The sequence below is a fragment of the Ostrea edulis genome, chromosome 1, assembly GCF_947568905.1.
Source record: "Ostrea edulis chromosome 1, xbOstEdul1.1, whole genome shotgun sequence".
In the NCBI taxonomy this organism is placed as follows: domain Eukaryota; kingdom Metazoa; phylum Mollusca; class Bivalvia; order Ostreida; family Ostreidae; genus Ostrea; species Ostrea edulis.
Window position 1 is genome coordinate 12298734 of NC_079164.1, and position 26431 is coordinate 12325164.

Genomic DNA, 26431 nt, shown 5'->3' on the forward strand with positions numbered 1-26431 from the left:
GGTATTTGATACTTTTATTTCTCTTACAATCATGGCATGGTACTATGCTTATGGGAGTTATGACATTGATATTCACCTTTCAAGGTACTGTAGCTACAAACTACACACAGATAAGACCATCGATGATCTTATCTCTGCAAGTCTGCACAGCACATGCGACTGTTACTTCATTTGTTTTCTGAACATGCAATAGAAATGGCCGAGTGACAGTTGTTCAAAAACACCCATTTAAAACCAAATAATTCTGGTTAAAACAATTGAAATAATAAATGACATGTCATGTAACCTCCTACATACGTACGTGCGATCATTCAAGTGCTTTTACAAGGTGGATTATATTTGTCGAAATTCGGAACATACAACGTTAAAACAAGCTTAGTTCGCTAATATTGAGAAATTGAACAAAACAATTAAAACACTAATTTGTTCCGCATATCATGAACATTTTCATAGTAAAAGAGATTGTTGTTATGAAAAATAAATGTCTCCCCAGCTCTCCAAATGAAACCTTCTCCCCTTAATGCACTGCATGATATGGAGGAGAAAGCATGAACAGGAACAAAGCCATTATGAACTCGGGTAAAAAAGGAGAAGAGTTCATAAACAATTTTACACCCCCATCCCTCAGATCCACTATAATTTTAGAAATAACAATTGGATCCTCCTGTCCCTACAATATGCACATCTGCAATTGACATTGAAGCATTGTACAAAATTTCAAGTCTATCAGATAAGCCATATAGGAGAAGAGTTCACAAGCTATTTATACCCTCCACTCCTATTAGATTCACAATTACTTTCATTAAAATCATCGGATCCTCCTGTCCCTACAATATGCACATCTGTAAATGGAAATGAAGCATTGTACAAAGTTTCAAGTTTATCCAGTAAGCCATATAGGAGGAGAAGCGTTCACAAGATTTTGTGACAGATGGACGGAAAGAAAGTACAAAAATAACATATCTCCCCCTGAAAGAGTGGAGACATAAAAATAGTAACACTGTAGTGAACGTTTGCATGTATAAAATAATGTGAATAAATTAAACTCCGCAAAATAGTGAACCATTATAAATACATATTAACATATACAAATACTAAAGGGCACCGGTATTCTACATTGTAAAGACTGTACATATATACAAGTATGTAATTGCACAAATTAAATAAAATGATGTACGACTTAAATACAGTGTAATTATTATAGAAATGAAGAATTATGATATCTATAACTTAACACAATCATGTTATAGATTTGTTATACATTTCTTATTGTAGGTAATATTGACAAAATTTATAGTGCACAGCCTAAATTCTCGATCAACATTTTCTGAAGATTTAATATCAATGACAAATGTATAGAGGTCAAAATATGTTTATAAAAAAGATGAAATCTATTTAATGAAGATTTTTTTTTATTTGTTTTTTGATAAATATGCGTTTGACCATTGGATTTATTCAGATATAAATGATAATCGAGTGGCCACAAAATAGATCATATAAATGTACTGGTATAGCTAGTATACTATATTAAATGCATATCAAGAGGTCAACAACATTACAGAGAAATGTACATATAAAATAATCTGTATTTATAGCTACAGAAGCTGTATAATTTCCAGAGTGTCCGCCTGTTATCTTGCACTTTCACTCTCTCCATTAAAGTTTATAATTACAAACAGGAGTGGATCATGGAAATCGTCAAAGAGGGGTTGTGACCGGAAGATGTACCAAAGAGGAGGAGTAAAGAACAGACAAATGGCAAAATTGACTAAAGGGGAATCGCAACACCGGTAATATCTTCCACACCTAGCTACCACTGATTGAGGTTCGTTATATGATGTATCAACAAGCTTTCCCCCGACTCTTCCAGTTGTTGGAAACGCAACACGTAAAGAGAAAATGACTAAAGACGGTCCAATCATGCAGCAAGAATTAGCTGACAACTATAATTTGTGATATACCATGAACTTCCAAAGTCAGCATTCAATTTCTTTGAAAGAATGATTCCAAGTTGCTTTCAAGCGTTTGCATCGTTGTTCCCTTCCGCCATTGGTTTATTTTCTCCACTATTTATATTTTCTCCACCATTCATACTTTCTCCACCATATTTGTCTGGCAAAAGAATATTCAGACTGTTAAATGTTAATGTTAAAATGTATCCAGGCAAGCTCCAAAGCGAGGCTATTGTAAGAGTGATCAAATGAAATAGCATTTATTCTTATCTATTGAATACTAAGCATAGTCCACTGGGTGTGTAGTAGTAAAGAGCAGAGGCGTCCACCAAAATTGTGAAACTCTTACCTTCTGGAATTCAGGCCCCAGGGAAAGATATCGCATAATCAAAACGCATCTTAAAAATCTTTGAATATCTTTTTTCTAACGCAGAACATCTAGCACACAAACTCTTTGCAAAGTTACTAGTATAATGCATGAAGTCTTACACCAAAATTTTGAAAATTATCATAACTAGATTTTAATTGATGTACAAGTAGTATGAAAAGTCCAGTTCCACACAAATGCAAAATTTTATAACATGTTTTCGTAACGGAGGAAATGCGGACATTAGACTCCATAATGCGATTCCCCAAGAGAAACGCAACTCTATAGTAAGTTTTCCGTTGGGGAAAACTGGCAGTGAGGGGAAAGCTCAACCTAATTATAGGAATTCCGAACCCAATTCTTTAGTAGAATTTCCTCTGCAGTAGGATTTCCCTGGATAAAGTTGGAAAATAGACACTTATTATATGAATGTCAAATTATTCAAAGGATATGGAATATTGTTAGTTGAATCTTAATTCAAGGTGTCATGAAAAATTATTGTTACAGGATTCTATAATGAAGTGAATGTGAAAAGAATTTTCTTTACCAATCTTATATCATTTCTAGCTCTTAAAATTGATATATACAAAATGAAGTGCAGACTCGAGGAGATGATAGGATCATCAGATGGAATTTCATGTCATATTAAGAACAAAATATCAGCAGTGGAAATTGAATATATTCAAAAGAGTTGAAAAAAGATTATAATTTTATGTATCTAAAAATCTTATAAGTTTCAAAATGTCCACCTAACTTACAATAATTTGGGGGGAAAAAAAAGACTGGACTATCTCTATATATTTTTTTTTCTTTTTATCTGTCAATATTATTTCCTATCGTATGGATCGTCATTATTTTTTCTATACAATTGTTTCTCTGCATAAAATATTTATTCATCCGACTATAGGAATTCCCACAGGGAACCCAACTCAATAGTAGGAATTTGAAGGAAACCTCCTCTACAATATGATTTCTGGGGGAACCAAACTCAGTTGTGAGATTTCCCCAGGATAAAACCCAACTTTATGGAAAGATTTCTGGGAGAACATCTGGCTAACGATTCTACTCTATAATACCTGTACAAAAACTGAGATGGTATCCATAGATTGAGACGCCTTGATTCTTAAAATTATCCTTTTAAAACAATCGTATTTTGAATGTACACACCACTTAAAAGGCACACGAAATGTAAGCAATATTTTTTCTATTTACAGATATCAAGAAAACACCATGTACCGTTCGTTTTGCAAATAAAATCAAATGCAGATAGATTTATTGCTGCTTTAATTTTTCTCAATTTAGTTCCACGGAGTTATAAAAGTACACAAAAGCAGTTATATCGGTAAAATCACAATTACTTCTTACAAAACGATTACCCCCTTCCCCAATCGTAACTACTCGGCTATTTCCGTAACCGGTTACGGAAAAGGACGAGCGTGTGATGCAATTCCTATCCTCTTACTGGTGCCGTGATAATGCTGATGAAAAACGATTCATTGAGATATCGTGGTATCAAATATTTTATTTCCTTTATCATCTTTTCATTACATGTTGACCGACGCGGCGGTTTAGAGGTAGAGCGTTCGCTCCGCAAACAGAAGGTCGGGGTTCGAATCCTGGCCGCGACAGACCTAAGTTGTTATAACAGGTAGTGACAGTTCCATCGCCAAACGCTCGGCATCAGTTGTGAATGTCACGAGTCCTCGGAGATGACCTTAAAAACGGATGTCCCGTGTCACAGTAGGTGTGTCACGATAAAGAACCCTCACTCTTCAATAGCCGTAAGCGCCGAACATAGTCCTAAATTTGAAGCCCTACACCGGTCTTGGTGACGTCTCCATATGAGTTAAAAATTCTCGAGAGGGACGTTAAACAAGATACAATCAACCAATCATTACACGTTATTTTTATTAGCTGTATGTGATATAGTCTAACCCCTAAACTTGCCGTAAATATAAACTTCCCTTCCGAGTTATCATACAACTACCAGGAAACTACCGCTACTAAATGCTTCCAATCTGACGTGATTACAAAACAGACACGTGATTCTGAGGTGTGAATAGTACCCCGTCATTCGAACGTTAACACAACACATCCAACACCCAAAACTAAAACATGGTGGATACCATGATATGTATATCAAAATTATCATTGTACAGTGGATGCTGACACCTAATGCCATATGATCCCAACTCTGCTGTTTTGTTTGCTCTCTTCTAGATTTTGTATTTTACAGGATTTATTAATTTGAACAGTTTATTATCTTTACATTTTTTATTGAATAACATTATAATCTTACCTTTTGGATGTTCTTTTCTGCAGCTTTTCGCTGTCAAAAATATATATCAGAAATCTTAAATGATAAACAGATTCAGGGCCCAATATCGAAAATGCATGGGCCCTATAATAATAATAATAATGGAGTCTCTCTGTGTGTCAATGCTTTCTTAACGCGATATACCCTGCAAATCATAACCTATATTCTTAAAATCTTTTATTAGTGTGTTACTTATTGATTGTCTCAATTTCCTCGAGCTTCAAATCGATGAAAACAGATTGAATTCTTCATTTTCCAAGCCAAACATTACATAAAATTATTATCCTGGTATAGGTCAATTTTTCTAGATTTACTTGCCATATGTCTTTCCTCAAATCATTAAATGGCAGAATTAAGTTACACTTCTTATTCCAAATTACCTATATTTCTGCAGAACTTGTTTAATCTCTGTATCTTCAACACAGCGATAACCATACCGAGAGAGACAGTAGTGATGATAAAGAAAATCAAAAAACCAGTTTCTGTTGAACAGGAATTCATTTCCAACATGGATTCATTACTGAAAGAAAAAGGATTCAATTAAATTGATTTGGAGAGGAGACAACATCTTTTAAGACATAATTGCAGTATGCTTAAAATATTTCACAATATCACATAAGATAATATGCATATAAGCTATCAGTTGTCTATGATTCATTTGAAGAAGTATCTAATCATAAAATTAGTAAAATGTCCTATCAATTTGGCTCTTTGCGTACATATACTTCATTCTTTTGTTTGTAATATCAAATAAAGAACACAGGATACCTAAAATGAATTGGTTATAGAATTTTGTACAGCTATTTGTAAATGTTTTAATATTCCCAAATACACAGATCTACTACAAAATGAACTCTCCAATTTTGTATAATTCACATAACTGTACTTGAAAATTCAATGGGAAAGCATCAATTTTCACAAAAAATGAATGTCTTTTTGTTGGTGCATTTCTTGCATTAATAACCTATTTACATTATCATTTGATCAACTAGTTGACATTCCCATTCAAACACAGTATTTTAAGGTGACCCAAGATGTTGGACACATCAAATGAAGTAAGATTTTGCTGTGATTCTATTATTTGATTAAAAAAAAAACCATTGTAAACAAGTGATTAAAACATGAAATGCTATATTTTGGATTGATTGATTGAATATTGTTTTACGTCCCTCTCGAGAATATTTCACTCATATGGAGACGTCTCCACTGCCGGTGAAGGGCTGCGAAATTTAGGCCTATGCTCGGCGCTTGTGGCCATTGAGCAGGGAGGGATCTTTATCGTGCCACACCTGCTGTGACACGGGACCTCGGTTTTTGCGGTCTCATCCGAATGACCGCCCCATTTAGTCGCCTCTTACGACAAGCAAGGGGTACTGAGGACCTATTCTAACCCGGATCCCCACGGAATGCTATATTTTAATAAATTTCATTTTTGTGTAAGTTTTCCCAATGAATTTTCAAGTAATGTAAAAATAAAGGTGTTTTCATGGGAAAATGTGGTAAATATGGGTTTTTAGCAATTTCAAAACTTGATGAACTCGTTACTGTGAGATTCCACACATTGGTGCATGGGTTGAATGGTTTGAATCTCTGCTTTCAGTCGACACTGACTGTGTTGTCGTTGCTATGGTTGTTGTCGTTGCTATGGTAGGTGTCGCTCTTGTTGTTGTTGGTTCTTTTATGTAACAGCCTTTGTCTGAAATACACGAAACATCGTGAAATATTTCAATAGAAGACATTTAAACAGTCGCTTTATAGGTGTAAAACTGTATGATCCATTTGTTCCACTGACGGTCATACAAATTAACAAAATGAATCTATTCGCGAAAGCAAGATCATGTTTAGCCTCGTAGTGGTGGAAGATATGTAGAAGACCCAACCTACAGCCTACCAATTCCTGATATTTCCTTGTGGATCATATGAACAAGGATTCTCTGTGCCGGTTTAGTAGAATTAAATTCTATAGTTCTGAAGATCGAACACGTGAACAGTATGGCAACAACGATACATTCCAGGTAAATTTCGACCAGAAATACGGTTTCAGGGCAGGTAAGAAGTATTAGAATGAACAGATATTTGTTTTCTATTTGATATATCATTTTAAAATCTAGTTAATATAATAAAACTCAACGTGTCGGAAGCAGTGATCAAATACATTTTATTCAAAGTCGAAATATGCAGTTCCAAAATATATTCAAATCACTAGCGCTTTCTGGATTTTAACATCCATCCTCAGGTAAATACAAATATTGAATACAAAGTTGTTCATGTTAGAGACCTCTCTCTCTCTCTCTCTCTCTCTCTCTCTCTCTCTCTCTCTCTCTCTTATGTAATGTAGTACCAAAATGATATTTGACATGAGAGAGACAGTGAAGCACGTTGTAGCATGACACATGAGTGGCTTGCACATAAATGAAAGGTGAAGATAATGAACAGTGATCAATCTCATAACTCCTATAAGGAATATAAATTAAAAAGTTGAACAAACATGGCCCCTGGACACACCAGAGGCGGGATCATCATCAGGTGCCCAGGAGGAGTAAGTATCACCTGTCGACAGGTCATACCCACCATGAGCATGAAAATTTTTCAAATAACACAATAAGATAAGAATAAAAATAAAAACTATAATTGTTAACACTAGAGACCGCATAAAAGAGAATAAAGAGTAACACTAAAAAAATCAGCATACAATAACAAATAAAATCAATAGCAACAACTAAACACCCCGGATACAAAGAATACACACTGCATTAATAAACTGCATAAAGGGAACACTGCAGATGATTGGGTTTTTTCCGTTTTTAATTTTCTGTGCCAGATATATATATATATTTGCTGTAAACTGGTTGTCTTTGAAAAGAGTAGTCTCTGAGTGAATTCACCATCTCTTTCATGCGCTTTAAATTGGCTCGTCAATACATGATCATTTGATGTCTTTTGAATTTACAGTATAAAAATAATGATTGTTTTCATTAGCATTTCTTTAAAAGAGCAATATTACAGAATGCAAACTATTGTTTGTTTTGCGTCCCTTCTAGAAGATTTTACTCATATTGACACGTCACCAGCTGTGGGTGCAGTCCTATGCTTAGCGCTCATTAATCTGGGCCGAGATTCGGCTAGGTTGGATATTTGGACTGACGCCTTCACCAAACCGCGGAACAATGAGGTTTGATTAACGTGCCAATGCCTACCATGACCACATGTATGTGTCCGGCCATCCAAAGACAGTACCACAGTCATCAGACGTGTTGGTACACGGGTACCTGTAAAGTGCGAAACGAAATCGAAACGAAACGAAACGAAATCTACCGAAACGAAACGAAATCTACCGAAACGAAACGAAACCTACCGAAACGAAACGAAACAGATTGTATAACCGAACTCTTTTAATTATAATAATTAAAAATGGTATCTTAGACCCCTGTGAAAGTTACCACATATAAATAAAATTCGCCTCCCCTTTGATGTAGGCTTTCGGCTTGACTGCTACAAAGTTTTAAAAGTTGGAAAGGGGGGGGGGGGAGTAAGCACAAAGTACATATCCGTAGTTGATTAAATGACATGTACAATTAGTTTCGGATCCATAAATTTCAGAACCGAGGGTTACAGTCTCAGAGATCTGGGGAAACACACTATACGAGGGGTGGGGTCGCCGACGTTGGATCCGCCTTTGGGCATAGATACATTGTTTGAAGAAGCTGGTGTCTGAGAAAATTGAAAGCAGGAAGAGCTCTTAAACTCTTATTTTATCTCTAACTGCTGAGGTGCGAGTACTTTCAATAATGGAAAAACTCTATACATTTGGGCAATCTCTACCCAGAGTTATCGTTGTAGCGTAGCGTAATACGCCCTCTGGTGAGAGATTGACATTTGGGGTGTTGCTAAGACGGGGAATTGAGAACGGGACGGAAAACGGATTTTTTTTAATGCAATAATATTAGGAGGAGGTCGGCATTTTGTAAACTGAAAAGGCTTATGAACAAGGGAATTTTAAGCAGAAATCACAAAGAGAACGGGAGGACATACTCAGAATCCACCGTTTGATATACTACATACAAATACACAATATCCACATGTATACATATATTTGTCTTTAGAACACAAATACTGAAACATGTATTTATGCCCAAAAGCGGATCCAACGCCGACGACCCCATCCCTCGCTTAGTGTGTTTCCCCAGACCTCTGACCTGTGAGACTGTAACCTCCCGTTCTGAAATGTATGGATCCGAAGCTGGTATTTATGTGCTTTGTGCTTACCCCCCCCCCCCTTTTCCAACTTTTAAAACTTTGTATCAGTCAAGCCGAAAGCCTACGTCAAAGGGGAGGCGGATTTTATTTATATGTGTAAACTTTAACAGGGGCAATTTTAATTATTATAATTAAAAGAGTTCGATTATACAATCTGTTTCGTTTCGTTTCGGTGGGTTTCGTTTCGTTTAGGTAGATTTCGTTTCGTTTCGGTAGATTTCGTTTCGTTTCGATTTCGTTTCGCACTTTACAGGTACCCGTTGGTACACAACGGTCCTTATTTATTTATATTTATTTTTAAACCATGGTACAACCCATACGTCCCATACGGAGCATATGTATGTTACTACAACACACTTTAACTTCACTATGTTGGTGCATTTGGGAGGTGTTGGAGGGTGAGGCTGGATCGCAATGAGATGAATAGTATTATGACTGATAATACAGTCACCATTCGGTTAACAATATATAGTTAACCAATCCTACCAACATCAAACAAACAAATCATATTGAGACGTCACCAGCTGTGGGTGCAGTCCTATGCATAACGCTCATTAATCTGTGCCGAGATTCGTCTAGGCTGGATATTTGGACTGACGTCTTCACCAAATCGCGGAACAATGAGGTTTGATTAACTTGCCAATGCCTACCACGACAAAGGACTTCCATGTTAGATATCATATCCCAAAGACCCGCGATTCTCACTTCTATATGCCGAACGTTTGGTGAAGAAGCAAACACTACCTATATGTACGTTTTAAAGCTGACATGAATTAATAAATGTAGTATAATTCTATAAGTCCGTCATATTTCTTTGCTAATCCGCCATATTACATGTAGTTGGATATTCTATTGTTATATGTATCAAGGTTTGCATGGTATATAAGGGGACGAGTTTATCTACGCTTCACTTCACATCAGTGTCTTCGATTTACCTGTGCGGGTAGCTTCGACAGGTAAACACGTACATCTCCGATACTAATTTATAGGACATCAAGAAGAAATGAAATCACGTTTTGGAACACTACGCAGTGCTAAAATTTATGATAAACATATCGAACAGTAGTAAATCATCCCTAAGGTTTTGGATAAATAAATATAGAATGCCTTTTCATTACGTGAATGTACGTACATTTGCAGGAAATATGTCAAAGCTATACAAAACGCGAAGAAATATTTCAACTATTATCTATTGATAAAATGGATTAAGCAAAGGGTATAAAATTGATACCATTCACACGTACTTCAAGCAAAATACAAATACATAAATACTACTGTACTTATGCACATGACCTGTATGCTCGCCATGAAAACGCATCGAATGCGGACGACTATTTACATGGGTCTACTCGTAATATCTGTAAAGGATCGCAGATGTACGTGTACACTTGTCGAAAATACTAGTAGTAGTAAAACTCCCTTTATTTGCATAATCCATGAAACAAAACGATAAACTCCATTTGTATTCCAACAGTAAATGCCATTGCCCATTGTACAGACTGCGACACACTTAGCTCGTGCCGATCAGCTATCTTCAATCAGGGGAAGAATCAGAGTATAATATTTACCCTGTATTATGCATGAATCCTTACACCGTATGATTTACTGGTCAGATTATTGCAGATTTATAAATCAGAAAATCATTTAGGTACATAAAATGTTTATGCATATATAATTTGCATATACAACACTGTACGAGTGCATGGGCTGAGAGAGAGAGAGAGAGAGAGAGAGAGAGAGAGAGAGAGAGAGAGAGGATTCAACCGATGATCTTGTAATAATCGCGCTCTTATTAAGACAAATGATATCTTTAATTCAATATAAGAGAACAGTAACTCAATATTGCTCTCATTAATTGATAATACAGATTTATTTGATTCATTTATAGCACGCAATAATTAAACATATCTTTAAATAATGTTATTTTCAATTACTTCATTTTATGCCAATTTGGCATTGAATAGATCTTTTATATATATATGCCATTTTGCGTTATTGCATTCTGCGTTGAACTCGACGCAAATTAATTATGCTAATGCAAAATGTAATAATTGAGTTTATCATATTATGCGTCATTATCAAGCACATAGAATCAAGGTGAGGGAGGGGGGGGGACAAGAGTGGCTATCCCCCACCTTTAATAACAATATCCATTATTTGTTATTTTGTAATGCAAATAAAAGATATATTGGGTGACAACCCCCTCCCCCACTTGAACCCAGCTTGAAAGTTCTGATATAATAGTAGAAGACACACACCACCTCCAATTAAGAAAATGAAGATATTATGAGGCGCCCATAGTAGAGGACTCTAACCACCCCATCCCACCCCCAAAGATGGAAGAAAATGAAGTGTAGGGGGGAAATTGTTGAGGCAGCTAAAGTAAAAGACTCATTAACCCTTCACCCCCACATTAGGACTTTGAACATCAGACCAAACATCTTGGTTTGTTTGTGGTTTTTTGTTTTATTCTATTGCTGTTTTCGTTCATCTTTTTAAACTATTATTTTGAATGGCAAGAAATTTTGAAGAATCCAATTTTCCATTTTTCCCTCCTTCCTGTTGTACCCCCTCCCCCTGAAAAATGACGATACATATCTGGTTATTACGTGTACATTTCGCTTTGCAACACATGCATGTATACTGATTTTATGGTGTAGAATTGCACCCTTTACCAAGTTTTCCTTCATTTACGCAGTGTAAGGAATGGTAAACTAAAACTACAAAAGAAAATGCATAAAGACCAAGATATTTTTATGCGTAGGAACTTCATTCACGAATACATAAATACATGTCTTCAGAAAAATCGCATGCATGCATTGCGGGACTATATCATATGTGTGTTTTAACGTTTCTGTAGCATGCCATAATGATTACTTTCAGGCTTGAGTGTAATTTATTCATAAATATTTCATTTCGTAGATCTGGCACAATGGATATATTCTGAAAATAGACATACCTCTGTGCGTCGAAATTGCAAATTCAAATGTATTCGATAAGATGTTAGTATTCATAAAGCAGTAAAATTCGTGTTGAGGTTTTATTTGATATGATACAATGTCAATATACTGTAATGCATTAGTAGGATATGCAAAAGGCCAGAGTATAAACATTTTCCTTTTCCATTATCAGTATCAATATCTATATGATCACGAAAAAACATGATATAATTTATATCCGGATTCATATATCGATTTAGATATCAATAAAAACAAAGCTGCATAGTTTGGGGAGGGGGTTCTAATAAGTCTGATGAAATTAAAAGAAGGAACCCCACATTTACATTCAAACTAGATGTACTTCAAAATGAATTCATTTCTGCTCTGACTGAAAGCATGATTCTAAATTCGGGAACGAATCTTACATACAAAATAATTAATAGGGAAACACATAAATTCGAACTCCTTTGGAAGTTAATGAAATGCAGGTATGCACCTTTCTTTCAACACGAATTGATATGTTGTTTCAGGCACGTGTACAGGGGGTTGGGGTGGGCAGGGAGGCTGGTCTGGTCTCCCCCACGTTTTTGACAATTTACTTTTTCCCATTATACAGGCTGCGACACACTTCACCCGTGCCAAACAGGGTGTTTTCAATCAGGGGAGATGTCAGAGTCAAATTTTTTTCCGGTATTGAATGCTTGTCTGGTCGGAATTTTGCAGTTTATAGAAATCAGAATCTAATGATATACACCGAGCATCTGGTTGGATATATTGCGTGCACAATTCAAAATTTATTGATCATATACAAACTTGGATATAAAAATAAAGGAATAATGATCGAAATATACACCTGCGTGAAAATGCGGGTATTGCATTTGCAATCCATAATAAACAATCGATTACACAAAGACACATATAAAAGGAAATATATAAACGAAAATATAATTTTATTGTCTCTTTGGGAACTATACAATTATTTACGGTCTAAGTATGTCCATATTCATTGAGAGAGAGAGAGAGAGAGAGAGAGAGAGAGAGAGAGAAAGAGAGAGAGAGAGAGAGAGAGAGAGAGATCGTCCTACTTCGATGTACAATATATCACTTCACAGAAGGAAAGAAAATCGATCACTGATATAAATGTAAGCTTACAAGCATTAAAAATTTCCAGCTATTTAAAAAATTGTGAATTACAATATATTGGAAACTTACAGGAGTTGATGCTTATAATTGAATTCATTACAGTTTAAAAAAAAATTAGTTTGAACTGCGCATGTAGAAAATACTGACTTTGTATGTTAGAATAATGGAACGACAACGTGTTGTAAAGTTCTAACGAGATACAAATGGAGTTTATAATAATAATAATAATAAGACCTTTATTTAACCAGGATTACATATTTAGCGATAACGCTAGTTTTCAATATGGTCCTGCATATAACATACATACAGACAGATATTAGTAAAATAAACACAGATTAAAAGAAGTAGAATACATATAAACTTAAGAAATAATTATGAATGTAAGATAAATAGAATACAAAATGAAGCTTAAAAAGTATGGTGATAATCTCTAAGATAATTTCTCTTAAAACACGCAACACTCGTTGAGTTTCTTATGTTTTGACTCAAGGCATTCCACACTGTGCTCCCTGAAATGCTGAAAGATCTTCTATAATATTCTGTTTTTGCCCTGGGTATATACAAAATATTTGAATAAGAATTTCTAGTTTGCCTCTGACTGACTTCTGATACATATTTAAAAACATTTAAATAATCTGGCATTAAACCATGTAAAACTTTATACACTAAAATGACTTTATCATTTTGTTTCGTGGATTTATCAGAATAAAGAGAATCTAATATTTTCGGTAAGTGCACATCTCCGATACTTGTTGAGTAGACGTCCGTATATGATACGTTTTTTTTTTTTTTTTTTTTTTTTTTGCGAATATTCTATGTGCATTATATATTATGCATATGGCATGGACCTGTATTTTGTAAGAATTGATATAAATAATATATGTTATGCTCTTTGCTTATTCCATTCTATCAGTATGTAATTGGCAAATGATTTATCCGCATTTATTTCATAAGAAACTGCAAATACTTGCATGCACTTGCAATATGCAAGAAAGCTTTTTTTGTTGTTGCATTTTTGTCAAAATTATCTAAACTTTCAGAATGTTGCATTGGTATACAATAAATATTTTGTAATTTTGAGCAAAGCATAATGTTTTAAAATGTGATTTTATTTGTTTTTCATTCCCTATATATTACTATCGGAGATGTGCACTGGTCGAGTCCACCTAGAAAAATCACTTAGGTATGACAATCACATTTGGGGTATATACGGGTAGAGTAAATTAGGCTACCTGAGAGAAATATGGCGGATAAGATGAGAAAGGTGTACTTATTTATTAATTCATGTCAGCTTTAAGTTTGACGCGGCCATGGCACGAGCGAGGCTCGAACTCACGACCTCCCTCCGAGTTATGAAGCGAACTCTCTACCACTGATCTACCGCGAATGCAAAGTTAAATATGGTGTACAAAGTATATATGTAACTATGTTAAACAATCGCTACTTACATAAGACAGACGATGGAGACTTGAACAGTTTTGGAGGGCAAAGATTAGCATCCCCTGTACATGGCTTCACATCCATGTTTCCTTGATACTTGTTGTAATACGGACACATACCTGTGATATTGGATTATGGAATATGAAACATGATGGTTTTGTGTTTTAGTCACAAGAATAAAACCAAACATAATCTACAAATCGTTTTGAACGCAATAACCATACACGTCATTTCTTATTTATTTAGTCAATATTTACATTTACTGAACCCTTTCCCTTATATTTCTTTTGATTCATTATAGACAATGAATACATGTTTGTTGCTAAGTAGTTCAATCCATTTTGATCTGTATAACCATTACCAAATATAGAACGTTGTCAAGGTCACAAGGTTAATTCGATCTTTCAATTAAAGTAACGAGTGGGTCAACAATATGGTACTTTATCACTTAAATCTAGTCTATATGTTCAAAAAATGCATAACAATATAAACAATAAAATTTATTTCTTGTTTTATCGGCTGATGAAGGTAGTAAGCATTGCAGAACAAATAGTAACCCGCCTTAGCAGCTTATGAATTCTTTTTAGGCGGAAGCGCCTATTGCAATTGTTTTGATGACCTACGTCACAGAGATCATTCAGCCATTTTCTGTGGTACTCTAAACGGAATTTTCTCAAACAAAGGGCATGCAACTCGTTAATTAAAACTGGATTCTTAATTTAGAGTACAAATTTCTGCCGATCCTGAAAGCTCTGTACGCATCTGAGAACAGGTACAAGTTGCAAGAACTCACACCACCTTTGTAGATAGAGTGGTAAGAAAATATACGTTTACTATAAAATTCCGAGAGACGAAATATTTCAAAATAAAATATAAATTGTAACAAATATGGATTTTGCATGTGTTTTAATGACACCTACATTTAAACAAAATATGATGAAAATGAAAACCAGATTTATGTCTAAATGTAACATGGATAGAATGAATCATATAATATAATAGAATAGAATAGAGTAGAATGAATTATACGGAATGAATGTATTCCCCATGATATCTCAATCAAGTCCAACGTGAGGAAAATGTGTTGGGCGCCGAACACAGGCCTATATTTTGCAGCTTTTCATAGGCAAAGGTGACGTCTCCATATGACTATTATAATATCGAAAAATATTCTTTGTTTGATATCTTGAGAATCATGTGACAGAAAGTAGACTTGAGACAGTGGTTGCAGTTACCCTTCTTGATTTGCAAGTCACAAGATCAAAGGTCAAGTTGAAGTATAATTTTGTACTTACAAACATGCTTCCTCTTATCAGTAGTTTGATTATTGTATAAATATACCTGTATGTATACCGCAAGGTTTCTTGCAGTATACATCAAACTGAAAATGGCAAGCACAATTTCCAGGCCAATTGCCATGTCACAATCTGTACAGCACTTAAAAGAATTCAAAGGTTTAAAAGGAGCATATTTCATGTATTTCAAATATTTCGACAGACAGGAAGATGGGCAGACGAACAGTCAGAAGTTGATCAGAAAAGCTTATCTGAGCCTTCAATTCAGGCGAACTAAATGGTGCCCAATCTGTGTGTACGTTTAGATCATATGGCTACAAATTAAAACATTAGGATGTTTGCATCTTCCTTTACAAGTATCATTGTTATCAGAATAATACTATAGCATACTTTAGATATGTTTACCGTCTATCTCTCAGTCTGTTAATCGTTATAAATACAACCCTCTCTTTGCTCCAAAGACTCCTAACATAAGACAGAATGGACTGGTGTATAGAAATTTACGATACAGGTTTACATTTATCAATTCACGTAAGTATCTGTTCATTTAAGTTTTTCTTCCATTACCTTGATTGGCAGTTGTTTTTGGAATGATTTCTAAATATTTTCACTATTCATGGTAATACTTCAACCGTTTAGGTAATATTTTGAATACGATCGCCTGATATTACACTGTGAAAAAAGTAAAATTAAATCGTCTTAATACTGCAAGATATTCCCGAGTTTGATTTAAATCCCCCAGATATCAATGCATGTATCGATTTCCTATCAAATGGAAGTGTGCGATTGGGTGTAAAATAACTTGATGCAAATTAGCTTTTAAACAGTGAAGTCAGTTATTTGAAACATGTATCTAATAAACAAATTTCAATAATTTTCATTCGTGAACTACGTGATCAGAATTCATTGACGTACCTTTTCCTATCCAGACAATAGAGAAACAGCTAAGTCCCAACACGTCGTCGTCATCTGGCAAACAGTGAATGACCCGGTCATTTTCTAGACATTTCTGATACACCTCCTCTGGGATTTGTGCCAGCGTGATGTCGGTGCAGGACTTAACCGGGTAGAAATTTTCTCGTCCATGAACTATGTGTACTAAGAGGAGTAGGATCCGTATGTCTGCAAAAATCAACTCATTATTTTAATCATACAACTGAATGTGTATTCTGGAAGGTCACTCATTTAATTCCAGATAATTTAGAAATGTAAATGTCTTGAACCGAGTCGTCTACATCAATCATGATGTCCGAGCAGAAGTGAAAAGATTCCAAATATTCTATCAATATACACACTTATACAGTGTATATATAAATGGATTTGTGATACATCTCCTAACGCGAAAAGCCCTATCACACGTCACGCCGTCAAACATGCGCAATCGCAGGATTACACGACATCTAGTCACACAAATGTTTCTCACGCAGTGTCAGGGTCAAGCGTTTAGAAAGTAAAAGGACACTAGTGTTGTCGTTCTGTCGACGTTCATGACTTCATTTATTTAACAATGCGTCATCAGATTAAGTATGTTTGCTCAGCGTACAGTGTGATAGAATGATTGTGTGGTGTATATTGAAAGATATGTAAAGCAATAGTACAAATGTTTATAAGAATGAATGTATTTTAAGCAGTAGATTTTGAAAAGATCTAAATATTGTCAATTTGATGACCGTATGTCTATCTTAAATGTATTTGTTTATTGGTATGCTATTTTTATATCCCTTCTGATATATCATTTTACGTCTCTTTTGAACATTTTTCACTCGTATAGAGACGTCATCAACTTAAGATGAAGTGCCAAAATTTATACCTCTGCTTGGCGCATACAGTCATATTAGTGAGAGAGTTCTTTATCCTCCCAACGCCCGCCGGTTTTGTCCCAAAGACTCCGACGCTCACTTTTAATTCCGGGCTTAAGTAAAACATAACGAAACATCCCCTACTATCATTTCCGAAGTTATTATCCACGGCGGGTAAAATCATATCAAAAAGTTCACATTTCCTTTGTACTAATCGATTTTTTTGTGATATATTGTATCAAAAGACACGTATATCATTCAAACTTATCCTACAAGGTTTAAAGTACATTGAAGAATATAAGAACGACCGAGGACAAACTGAAGACATTTAAATAAGTAAGCCACTGATCAGTTGACGTGTTCGTAGCTGTCCGTGTACAAGGTAAGCTTCTGTCTATTTCTACAGTTATGATAAGTTCTATAAATTATCGGGTGTATCCTATGTTATCCTGGCGAACGTTAAACAAGTACATTTTACTACTATACATGTTAGTGGTTTCAAAAGCAGGATTTGAATGGGGACGTCATCGATATTTGTACTCGAGTTAAGTAAAACATAAAGAAACATCCCTCCTATCATTTCCGAAGTTATTATCCACGGCAGGTAACATCATATCGACAATTTCACAATTCCTTTGAACTAATCGAATTTTTTGTAATATATTGCATCAAAACATATATCATTCAAACTTATCTGTATTGATTTCAGTAAAAGGTTTAAAGTACATTGAAGAATAGAATAACGACCGAGGACAAACTGAAAACATTTAAATAAGTAAGCCATTGATCAGTTGACGTGTTCGTATCTGTCCGTGTACAAGGTAAGCTTCTGTCTATTTCTACAGTTATGATAAGTTCTATAAATTATCGGGTACATCCTAAGTTATCCTGGCGAACATTAAACAAGTACATTTTACTACTATAGAGGTTACTGGTTTCAAAAGCAGGATTTGAATGGGAACGTGATCGATATTTGTACTCAAGTTCGGCATTCCTTCAATAAATAAATCGAAAGAAGGTAGATATTTTCTATGAAGTGAAAAATGCTTTACATTTGTATGTAAGGGATACAAGACGAAGTTAGCCTATCATATCAGATACAGAACTAGCACGAGCCGCGTAACGAGTGATCCGTCCCGTAACTGACATAATAGACATAATAGACCATCGGATTCGTGTATCTTACTTAAAACATTGGTCTATCTAAAACAGTATTCCTCATAATATTGGCCTGCTCTTAATAATACTGGACTATGTTCAGTACAGTATGAAAAATAAAGTACTGTCAAGACAAAGAACTGACGTCACAACAATGTTTTAAGTTTATGTACGTATCAGCTATACCTGTATAGAAGATTGAGATTTTCCATTTTAATGCACAGACCTGAAAGATATAAATATATGACAATATCAAAATGTTATAACACACCTATATAAAAAGCACTGTGTAAAAAGTAGCAAATGTGACATCCAGATTAAGGATAAATGAACTAGATATAACTTCCAGGTCAAAGGATAAATTAACTAGATCTAACTTCCTGATTAAAGGATAAATGAACTAGATGTAACTTACTGATTAAAGATAAATGAACTAGATGTGACTTCCTGATTAAGGATAAATGAACTAGATGTGACTTCCTGATTAAATGATGAATGAACTAGATGTGACTTCCTGATTAAGGATAAATGAACTAGATGTGACTTCCAGATTAAGGATAAATACACTAGATGTGACTTCCTGATTAAGGATAAATGAACTAGATGTGACTTCCTGATTAAGGATAAATGAACTAGATGTGACTTCCTGATTAAGGATAAATGAACTAGATATGACTTCCAGATTAAGGATAAATGAACTAGATTGTTCTTTGATTCTGACTTTGTTATCACAAACTGATTTTTAAAATCAAAGTACATGTCCGTACGCATACAATAGTGATATATCACCACGTGGTCCTATATTTTTATCTTCATGACCCGCCCAGTGAAGATAAAGGTCTATATTTGCATTCCTGACCAGGATTGTGTGAATTGCTACATTTTGCAGTGTTGTTTTAGTGAACAGCAAGTCCATATTTGAAAGATCTCAGAAAATTCAAAAAACATATGCATGTAAGTAGAAAACCGTACATTGAGAAATTATAAATGTATAATTTCATCAAATGACGAGTATACATTGTGGTCCTGTATAAAACATATTCATAGACAGGTAAATGAGAGGAAAAAATATGACTTGCTAAATATGTAAGAGGATTACCGGGCGATACGAATTGTAGGATGCATTTCTAATTTTCTATACTTGAAATGTAAGTAAGGCATACAAGACTCCTATGGTCTATTATGTCAGACACAGGACTGACACGAGCCGCGTAGTGATCCGTCTCCGTCCCGTATCTGACATAATAGACCATCGGAATCTTGTATCTTACTTAAAACATTGTTCTAGCTAAAAACAAATGCATTTAAACGCAAAAAAAAAACAAAAAAAAAAAAAACAACAACAACAAAAAACCCAAACACTTACAAATATATATTGGTAGAGACAAATATATTTACACCTTTCGTTTCTGATTTGTTTTTAATATTAAATATATTAGGAATTCATAAACTTTAATGGCACACAAGGTCAACTCTTTTCTTTAATTCGCTCATTAAATGTTAGCTCATCATTTCAATTGTTAAAATACGATACTCCTCAAAACAGGCTTTTGTTCTTCATGGAAAGCGATTCGAAGGCTTCTATTGTCTGAAGACTGTACTCAACAAAACTGGTTTTCTTTTTTGGGTGAATGAGGGTACATGAAGGGTGTTCGGAAAGAATCTTTTCGATAAAACAAAACATTGATATCCCACGTTCCTTTCTGGGAACCCTAATAATATGATACTGACACGTAGGTCTATAACTGGTATAAAAACAGAAGCCGCAGCGCTAATTTAGCATTTAGTCCGGGTGCCTGGAAGAAATGGATTCATATGATTGAAAAGTACATGAGTTTGTGGTAAGATTATTCATTATTTCTACAAATTCTCCTAAATATGTTTAGAAAAAATTTCACAGTCTTTATTTTGTTTCTTTCATTTTTGTTGCATACAAATTTCTTTTTAATCATTTGTAGCCCCAGCAGTGGAAAATGCAATGCATTATATCTCAGACCAAAAATCGCTCCTAAGGGGAATGTAAGGTACGACGACGTCCCAGTCGGGGTACATCAACTGCAACAGATTGTGGCCAAAATGTGTAGAGAGGCAGGATTTGATGGGTTTTTTAGTTATTTTTCTGTTTTTCTTTTTTACAAATCGCTCTCTTCGGGCTACTGCCGCCACACGCCTATATGCTACGGGTGTTGACGAGCAACTTATAGCGGGAAAAAAGTTGGTCACAGGCCATCTGCGATTCGCAACTACAAACGCACCTCTGATGAACAATTACAGAGTTTAAAGTGATTTGATTCATAAACCGTCCACAGTGTCCTCGCCGGAGCCGAAAAAATTGAAGCTTAATGAAAGTGTTTCCTTTGGATCGGGAAAAGAAATAAACATCACTGCCGGGGATGTAACAGTGAATTTGCGACTTTAATGTACATGTGTTTAAATGAATGGTTGTGACAAGGATTTATAACTGTGGTGCCTAAACGATTTCATATACAGTACAATTGGATTCTACACGAAACACTCATTTCGTATAATTTACTGGAATATTTCACACCTTGAATATTGTATTTGATAAATAATGTTTTCTCGCACAACGAATAGTAGTCTTTATTCCTGGGTTTTACCGTCAGTCCAATATTTCATTGTGTATGCCATTAAAATAGATAACCTTTGAAGTTACATATTTCATCAATAATAGGTCCGAAATACCCAAGGAATTGAACATTTAAAAATACAAGAAGGGGGTACCGGAAGGGGTACTACTAAACAGAGTACGTTAGAGTACGATAGAGTACTTTAGAGTACGCTAGTAAAATTTCAATATTTAATGCAATTCAATTGTTTATTTGTATGTATACCACTTAAATAAAGATGATTATAAAATAAAAGTGCAATACTTGTCAAACGTATTTGGTATTTTAGCGATATTTTGACCAGAAAACATTAAATGTATTGAAGATTTACGGCATCCCGATCCCGATTATTAGTAGTTTGTTTTGAAAAAGTATAAAATTTGATCGGGATCGGAATCAAACGGTAAATTTAACTTACAATAATTCCTAAAATAATGAAAACAAACACAATATATTCCAGATATACATTTAATAGGTTAAACTAAAGTAAGAACATCTACGAACAGCAGTTAAATTGCATTAAATTATGAAATTTTACTAGCGTACTCTAAAGTACTCTATCGTACTCTGTTTAGTAGGAGAGGTACCTGAAGTCCTGTTCACAAGCACCTGTGCATCAAAACTGAAACGTTCAGCACTTACAACAAATAGCAAATTAACGGATTAATATGATTTATGAAACTATTTATGTGCGTATGATCCTAATAACGTAATGTCCCATACCCTTTCAATTTGAAAATCCATTTTCATTCCGAATTTGGGAATTCCGAATTTCTGACTAGGCTATTGCGCATGCGGTTCGTCGAATTACCCAAATGGAACCCAAAATGGACCCAAATGGAAATCAAATGGACCCAAATAGAAATCTAAATATGAATTATATAGATTAATGATGAAATGGAAATCTAAATATGTATTAGGGATCGATCAATATTTATTGGGGAGCTGGGACCGGTGCAAAATGTAATAGGACACACATTTATTTTGACTTGCATACTGATAGGACTCCAACTTTTTTTTTTATATTTTCAACACTGATAGGACAGCTATATTTTTTTGCAAATGTAGCAAAAAGCAAAAAATATAATATAAAGTATTTCAAACTTTTAATTCAACTATCTTTTTTAAAAATAATAATACTGAATTGTGTGCATGCTTTATTTCATGTCCAAGTTGAATATACTAAAGGCAATTTGCAATAAGATACTGGACCTTTGATATTAATTAAAACATGTAGTCATTTTTAAAATCACAAAAGAAGTATTCAGCTGTGAATAAAAATGCAAAAATTACATGTAAGTTTTGCATGGAGGGATTTCAATCATAGAAAATAAAAATGGTTCACCAGTCATAACTTGAAAGATACAGACCTAACTTAAGTCTAAAAACATCTTTGATAATTTGATAGTTTGCCATTACAACCTATCATTGCAGGGGTCAAATGCTGTCTGAATTGTTTCATACCGAGTGTTAAACCGTTATTGGCACACTGATTTTGACTACGAATAACTCCGTTTACCTGATCAAGATATAAGGCTCACAGAGATGTGACCGGTCGACAGAGGATCCTTACTCCTCCTAGGCACCTGATCCCGCCTCTAGTAGATCCAGGGGTCCGTGTTTGCTCAACTTTCTATTGTGTATTGTTTATAAGAGTTATGAGATTGATTTCTGTTAGCTATCTTCACCTTTCATAGAGAATACTGAGATGTGAAAAATACTTGTAAGTACATGAGACAACAATGCAGTAAAACAGTAATTAAAAATATGCAAAATGTAGCACTTTAAACAAGAATTTAAGAAAAAGAAAACAATAAGATGAAAATAATGAGATTTGTAACACTAGACAGTAGACAAATTACTGAACAAACGTGACAAAGTAAAGGAAAGTTTCTCAGGAGCTTGAATCCTTCAGCTGATATAACTGGAGAGACAATCATGAAGAACTCCAGAGATTTTTAGAATGAAGTAAAAATGGTGTTTAATCATACATAAATATTTATTTATTGGAATAGGACACCCACTTTTTAAGTACACATCTGATATAGGACAGCAACTTTTTTGTATTCTTTAGAAGATAGGACATAGGGTCTTTAAAAAATGGAAATATAGAATATGCACTGTTCCTCCCACCCCAATAAATATTGACCAATCCCTTAGTCTACAAAGAGTAATAATGAGTTAACATATGGACATAAAAAATTATGAATTGATGCATGAATTTAATTATTTGTATTTGAACATTTCATAATATTAAATAAAAAGATATTCCTTTCTATATCAAAGTGTATACAGATATCATAATGTATACAAAGATGAAGTTGTGTGCAATATATGTAAAATTTATTGTATTTCATATTGAAGTATATAGATATCATATATAAAAATTAATTGTGTACAATATATGTGAAATTGTCGTTTTTATAATATCCTCTAATTTTTGCATAAAAAAGAATCGCCACGTATTAGGAGTAAATTGCATTGACCAATAAGAAATCAAATTATTGTGTTTGAGAACATAATTATGAGACCTTTACATTTAAAAAACACTAGTTTTGACGAAGATTCTTTTCTTCCTGATTATTCTTTCTAAAGGTAAGTCTGTTTTATGGAAAGAATATCGATTATGCATAATTCTTCAGAAAATAAGAAATCGTCCACGTTTCTCTTTTGTATATTGTGTTTAGAGTACATAGATTTAAGAGAACGATTTACACAATGTACGTGCAAGTTTTGCAACCTTTTTAAATATATTTAGGATTCTAATCTGAATTGGCATGATTTTGAAACAGATTCCATGTATATGTGTGAATTCCCAGTCTATCTCATCCCTTTTTGATTCATGTAATCGTTTCACGCTTTTTGTAAGCTTTAGAGATTGGCCTTCTACCGGTATAATAAAATGAATGGGGGTAGTAATATCCATACTTCAGGTGCCTGTGAAAACGTCTAGTCTCCGTAGGATAAAACAGGGGAAAACCCCAAACAAACACAAAACATAAACAAAACAAAAACATAACAAAAACAACAACCAAAAAAAAAAAAATAGATTAAAAAAAAAGAGAGAAATAAAATGTCACGCATATGGATGTTAAAAAGTTGGTTGTAAATAGTATGTATTTGGTAGCTCCAATAATTCAATGTGCTTTTGTATGGTGCTTTATATATATAATGCATGTAAGGTTGTTTTGTTGTAAATGTAAAACTTATACGGTACCAATTTTGATAATATTTGTTTTGATGTATAATAGGTATTACGTAAAGTTTAGTCATTCATATGATTTATTAATCAAAAAGTAGCTTTATCTACATAGTGCATGTTAAATACTTTTGTTGTAAATAATATGTAGTCTTATTGATTCCAAGCATACATGCATTTGATTTTTATTAGCTCCATCCATGTAAGAAGTTTTGGTGTAAATAGTATGTATAGTAGTTCCATTTATTCAATTGTTTTTGTATCTAATAAGTTCTTCAATTTTTAACTTATTTTGAATTCCAATATAATTTAACAAATTAAAAGTTTTTAAAAAATATTCCTTCTTTCGATTGATAAAAATTCCTCTATAGACATATTCTGTTTTTATGTCTGTTGATAACGGCTAACAATCCCACTGTATGATAATTTATTAGTATTTCTTTCTATTATTATGTAAGAAATTTTCCACAAAGCATAGGTATAAGTTTGTAAAGCGTACTTCGATAAATAACTAATATACTTTTTTAAAGGTCGATATGTAAGTTAGTCATATAAGGTAGCAATTATATGTTCCATTTGACCTCCATTTGGGTTCATTTGGGTCCATTTGGGTAAATCGACGCACCCTTGCGCATGCGCTAATTCTGACACTTTCTGCATATAACATGGCACAGAGTTTGACAGTCTTTTTCGGAAGTAGGCCTAATATTCATCATGTTGTTAGTGGATTATTTCACTGAAAGTACATTTTTAAACAAACGGATCACAAATGTCCTTTCAAGATGGATATCCTGCAACATTTATTTTAAATGCAGTTTCACATACAGAACAAGCATGAGAATGTGGTTATAAAATTGATCTCTGTAGGTCGGTTAGCTCGAAGTATAAATTAGTGGTATCGATAGGTTAAATGTTTCGGGACAATTTAATTTGCATGTTATTTATTCAAATGGTTTATTACAGGCACTCGATCATCATATTTCATATTGGCAAGTCAAGCTCAACTATATTACATTGTGCAGTTTTATAATAAGTAAGTTTTATTGAAAGTCAACACTGTATACAATCGTAACAAATGACATGGGGTCTACAGAGTTCTTAAACTGACTATGACAGACAAAATAAAATATCACAAGGTAAGCATGCAAAAAACACATGTAACAGGAAGGGAGAAAATGCAACGGACCAGACCGGGATTTGAACCCGCCCCCCCCCCCCTCTGAATCTCTAGTCAGGTGCTCTACCAACTGAGTTAACTGGCCATCGGCGATCGAACCCGGCTGACAGCTACATTTTTCCCTCCTTAAATGTCTTCACACCTGAAGACATCAACCCAGGATCTTTATTCCCTGGCAAGCATTTTAACCTATCAGTTCCAGGGGATGGTTTACGGCACCAAATGTAACAGGAAGGTAGAAAATGCAACGGACCAGACCGGGATTCGAACCCGGGCCCCCTGAATCTCTAGTCAGGTGCTCTACAAACTAAGCTAACTGGCCATCGGCGATCGAACCCAGCTGACCGCTACATTCATATATACATATTTACATGCACATACTGTATGGCTAGACAGTATATGAATCAATGATGATCAACAAAATAATGGAATAGTAATCAGATTCCACATTCCACATCATACTAATTCATACTTGCAGATATTCATTTGATATTTGGTACATAGCTTTGCCATAAATAGTTACAGATCAAGTTCGAGTTTCATCTCCGTCCGTTGATTTTTCACTAAGTTATGGCCCTTAAACTTAGAAAAATACCATGAATTATCAGTTTTCCGGACTTTTTTTGGTTGTGCTTGCAGATATTCATTTGATATTTAGTACCTTACTTTGCCATAAAAAGTTACAGATCAAGTTCGAATTTCGTCTCGGTCCGTTGATTTTTCTTATGGCCCTTGAACTTAGAAAAATAGCATGAATTTAA

The 26431-nt window shown here is 34.4% G+C and overlaps 1 protein-coding gene and 1 long non-coding RNA gene across 7 annotated transcripts in view; one reads left to right on the forward strand and one right to left on the reverse strand.

Annotated features, from left to right (window-relative positions):
• LOC130046460 (uncharacterized) lies at window positions 1-22111 on the reverse strand. The gene is made up of 8 exons (XM_056152691.1): window positions 22018-22111; window positions 18854-18893; window positions 16626-16832; window positions 14424-14534; window positions 6182-6332; window positions 5017-5156; window positions 4619-4648; window positions 1-2112 (listed from the first exon to the last, which is right to left on the reverse strand). Exons 1-8 carry the CDS (start codon window positions 22042-22044, stop codon window positions 2018-2020), a joined length of 801 nt encoding a protein of 266 aa, XP_056008666.1. The 5' UTR covers window positions 22045-22111; the 3' UTR covers window positions 1-2017.
• The window catches only part of LOC130051208 (uncharacterized), a 19336-nt gene continuing 10848 nt past the window's right edge, over window positions 17944-26431 (forward strand). For 5 of the 6 annotated variants that reach the window (XR_008799609.1, XR_008799608.1, XR_008799610.1 and 2 more), the window contains exon 1: window positions 18380-25526. This is a non-coding gene — a long non-coding RNA (uncharacterized LOC130051208). Of the gene's footprint in view, window positions 18114-18218; window positions 18331-18379; window positions 25527-26431 lie in introns of those variants that run through there. The other variant, XR_008799607.1, reaches the window with a different exon arrangement.

Excerpts from the sequence above, each read along its gene's own strand:
- LOC130046460 (XM_056152691.1), bottom strand. The coding sequence starts at position 22,044 with ATGAAAATGGATTTTCAAATTGAAAGG. Across the intron at positions 18,894-22,017 it reads TGGATTTTCAAATTGAAAGG|GTCTGTGCATTAAAATGGAA; the intron begins GTATGGGACATT and ends TATATCTTTCAG. Across the intron at positions 6,333-14,423 it reads GTCTCCATCGTCTGTCTTAT|ACAAAGGCTGTTACATAAAA; the intron begins GTAAGTAGCGAT and ends CGTGTATTTCAG.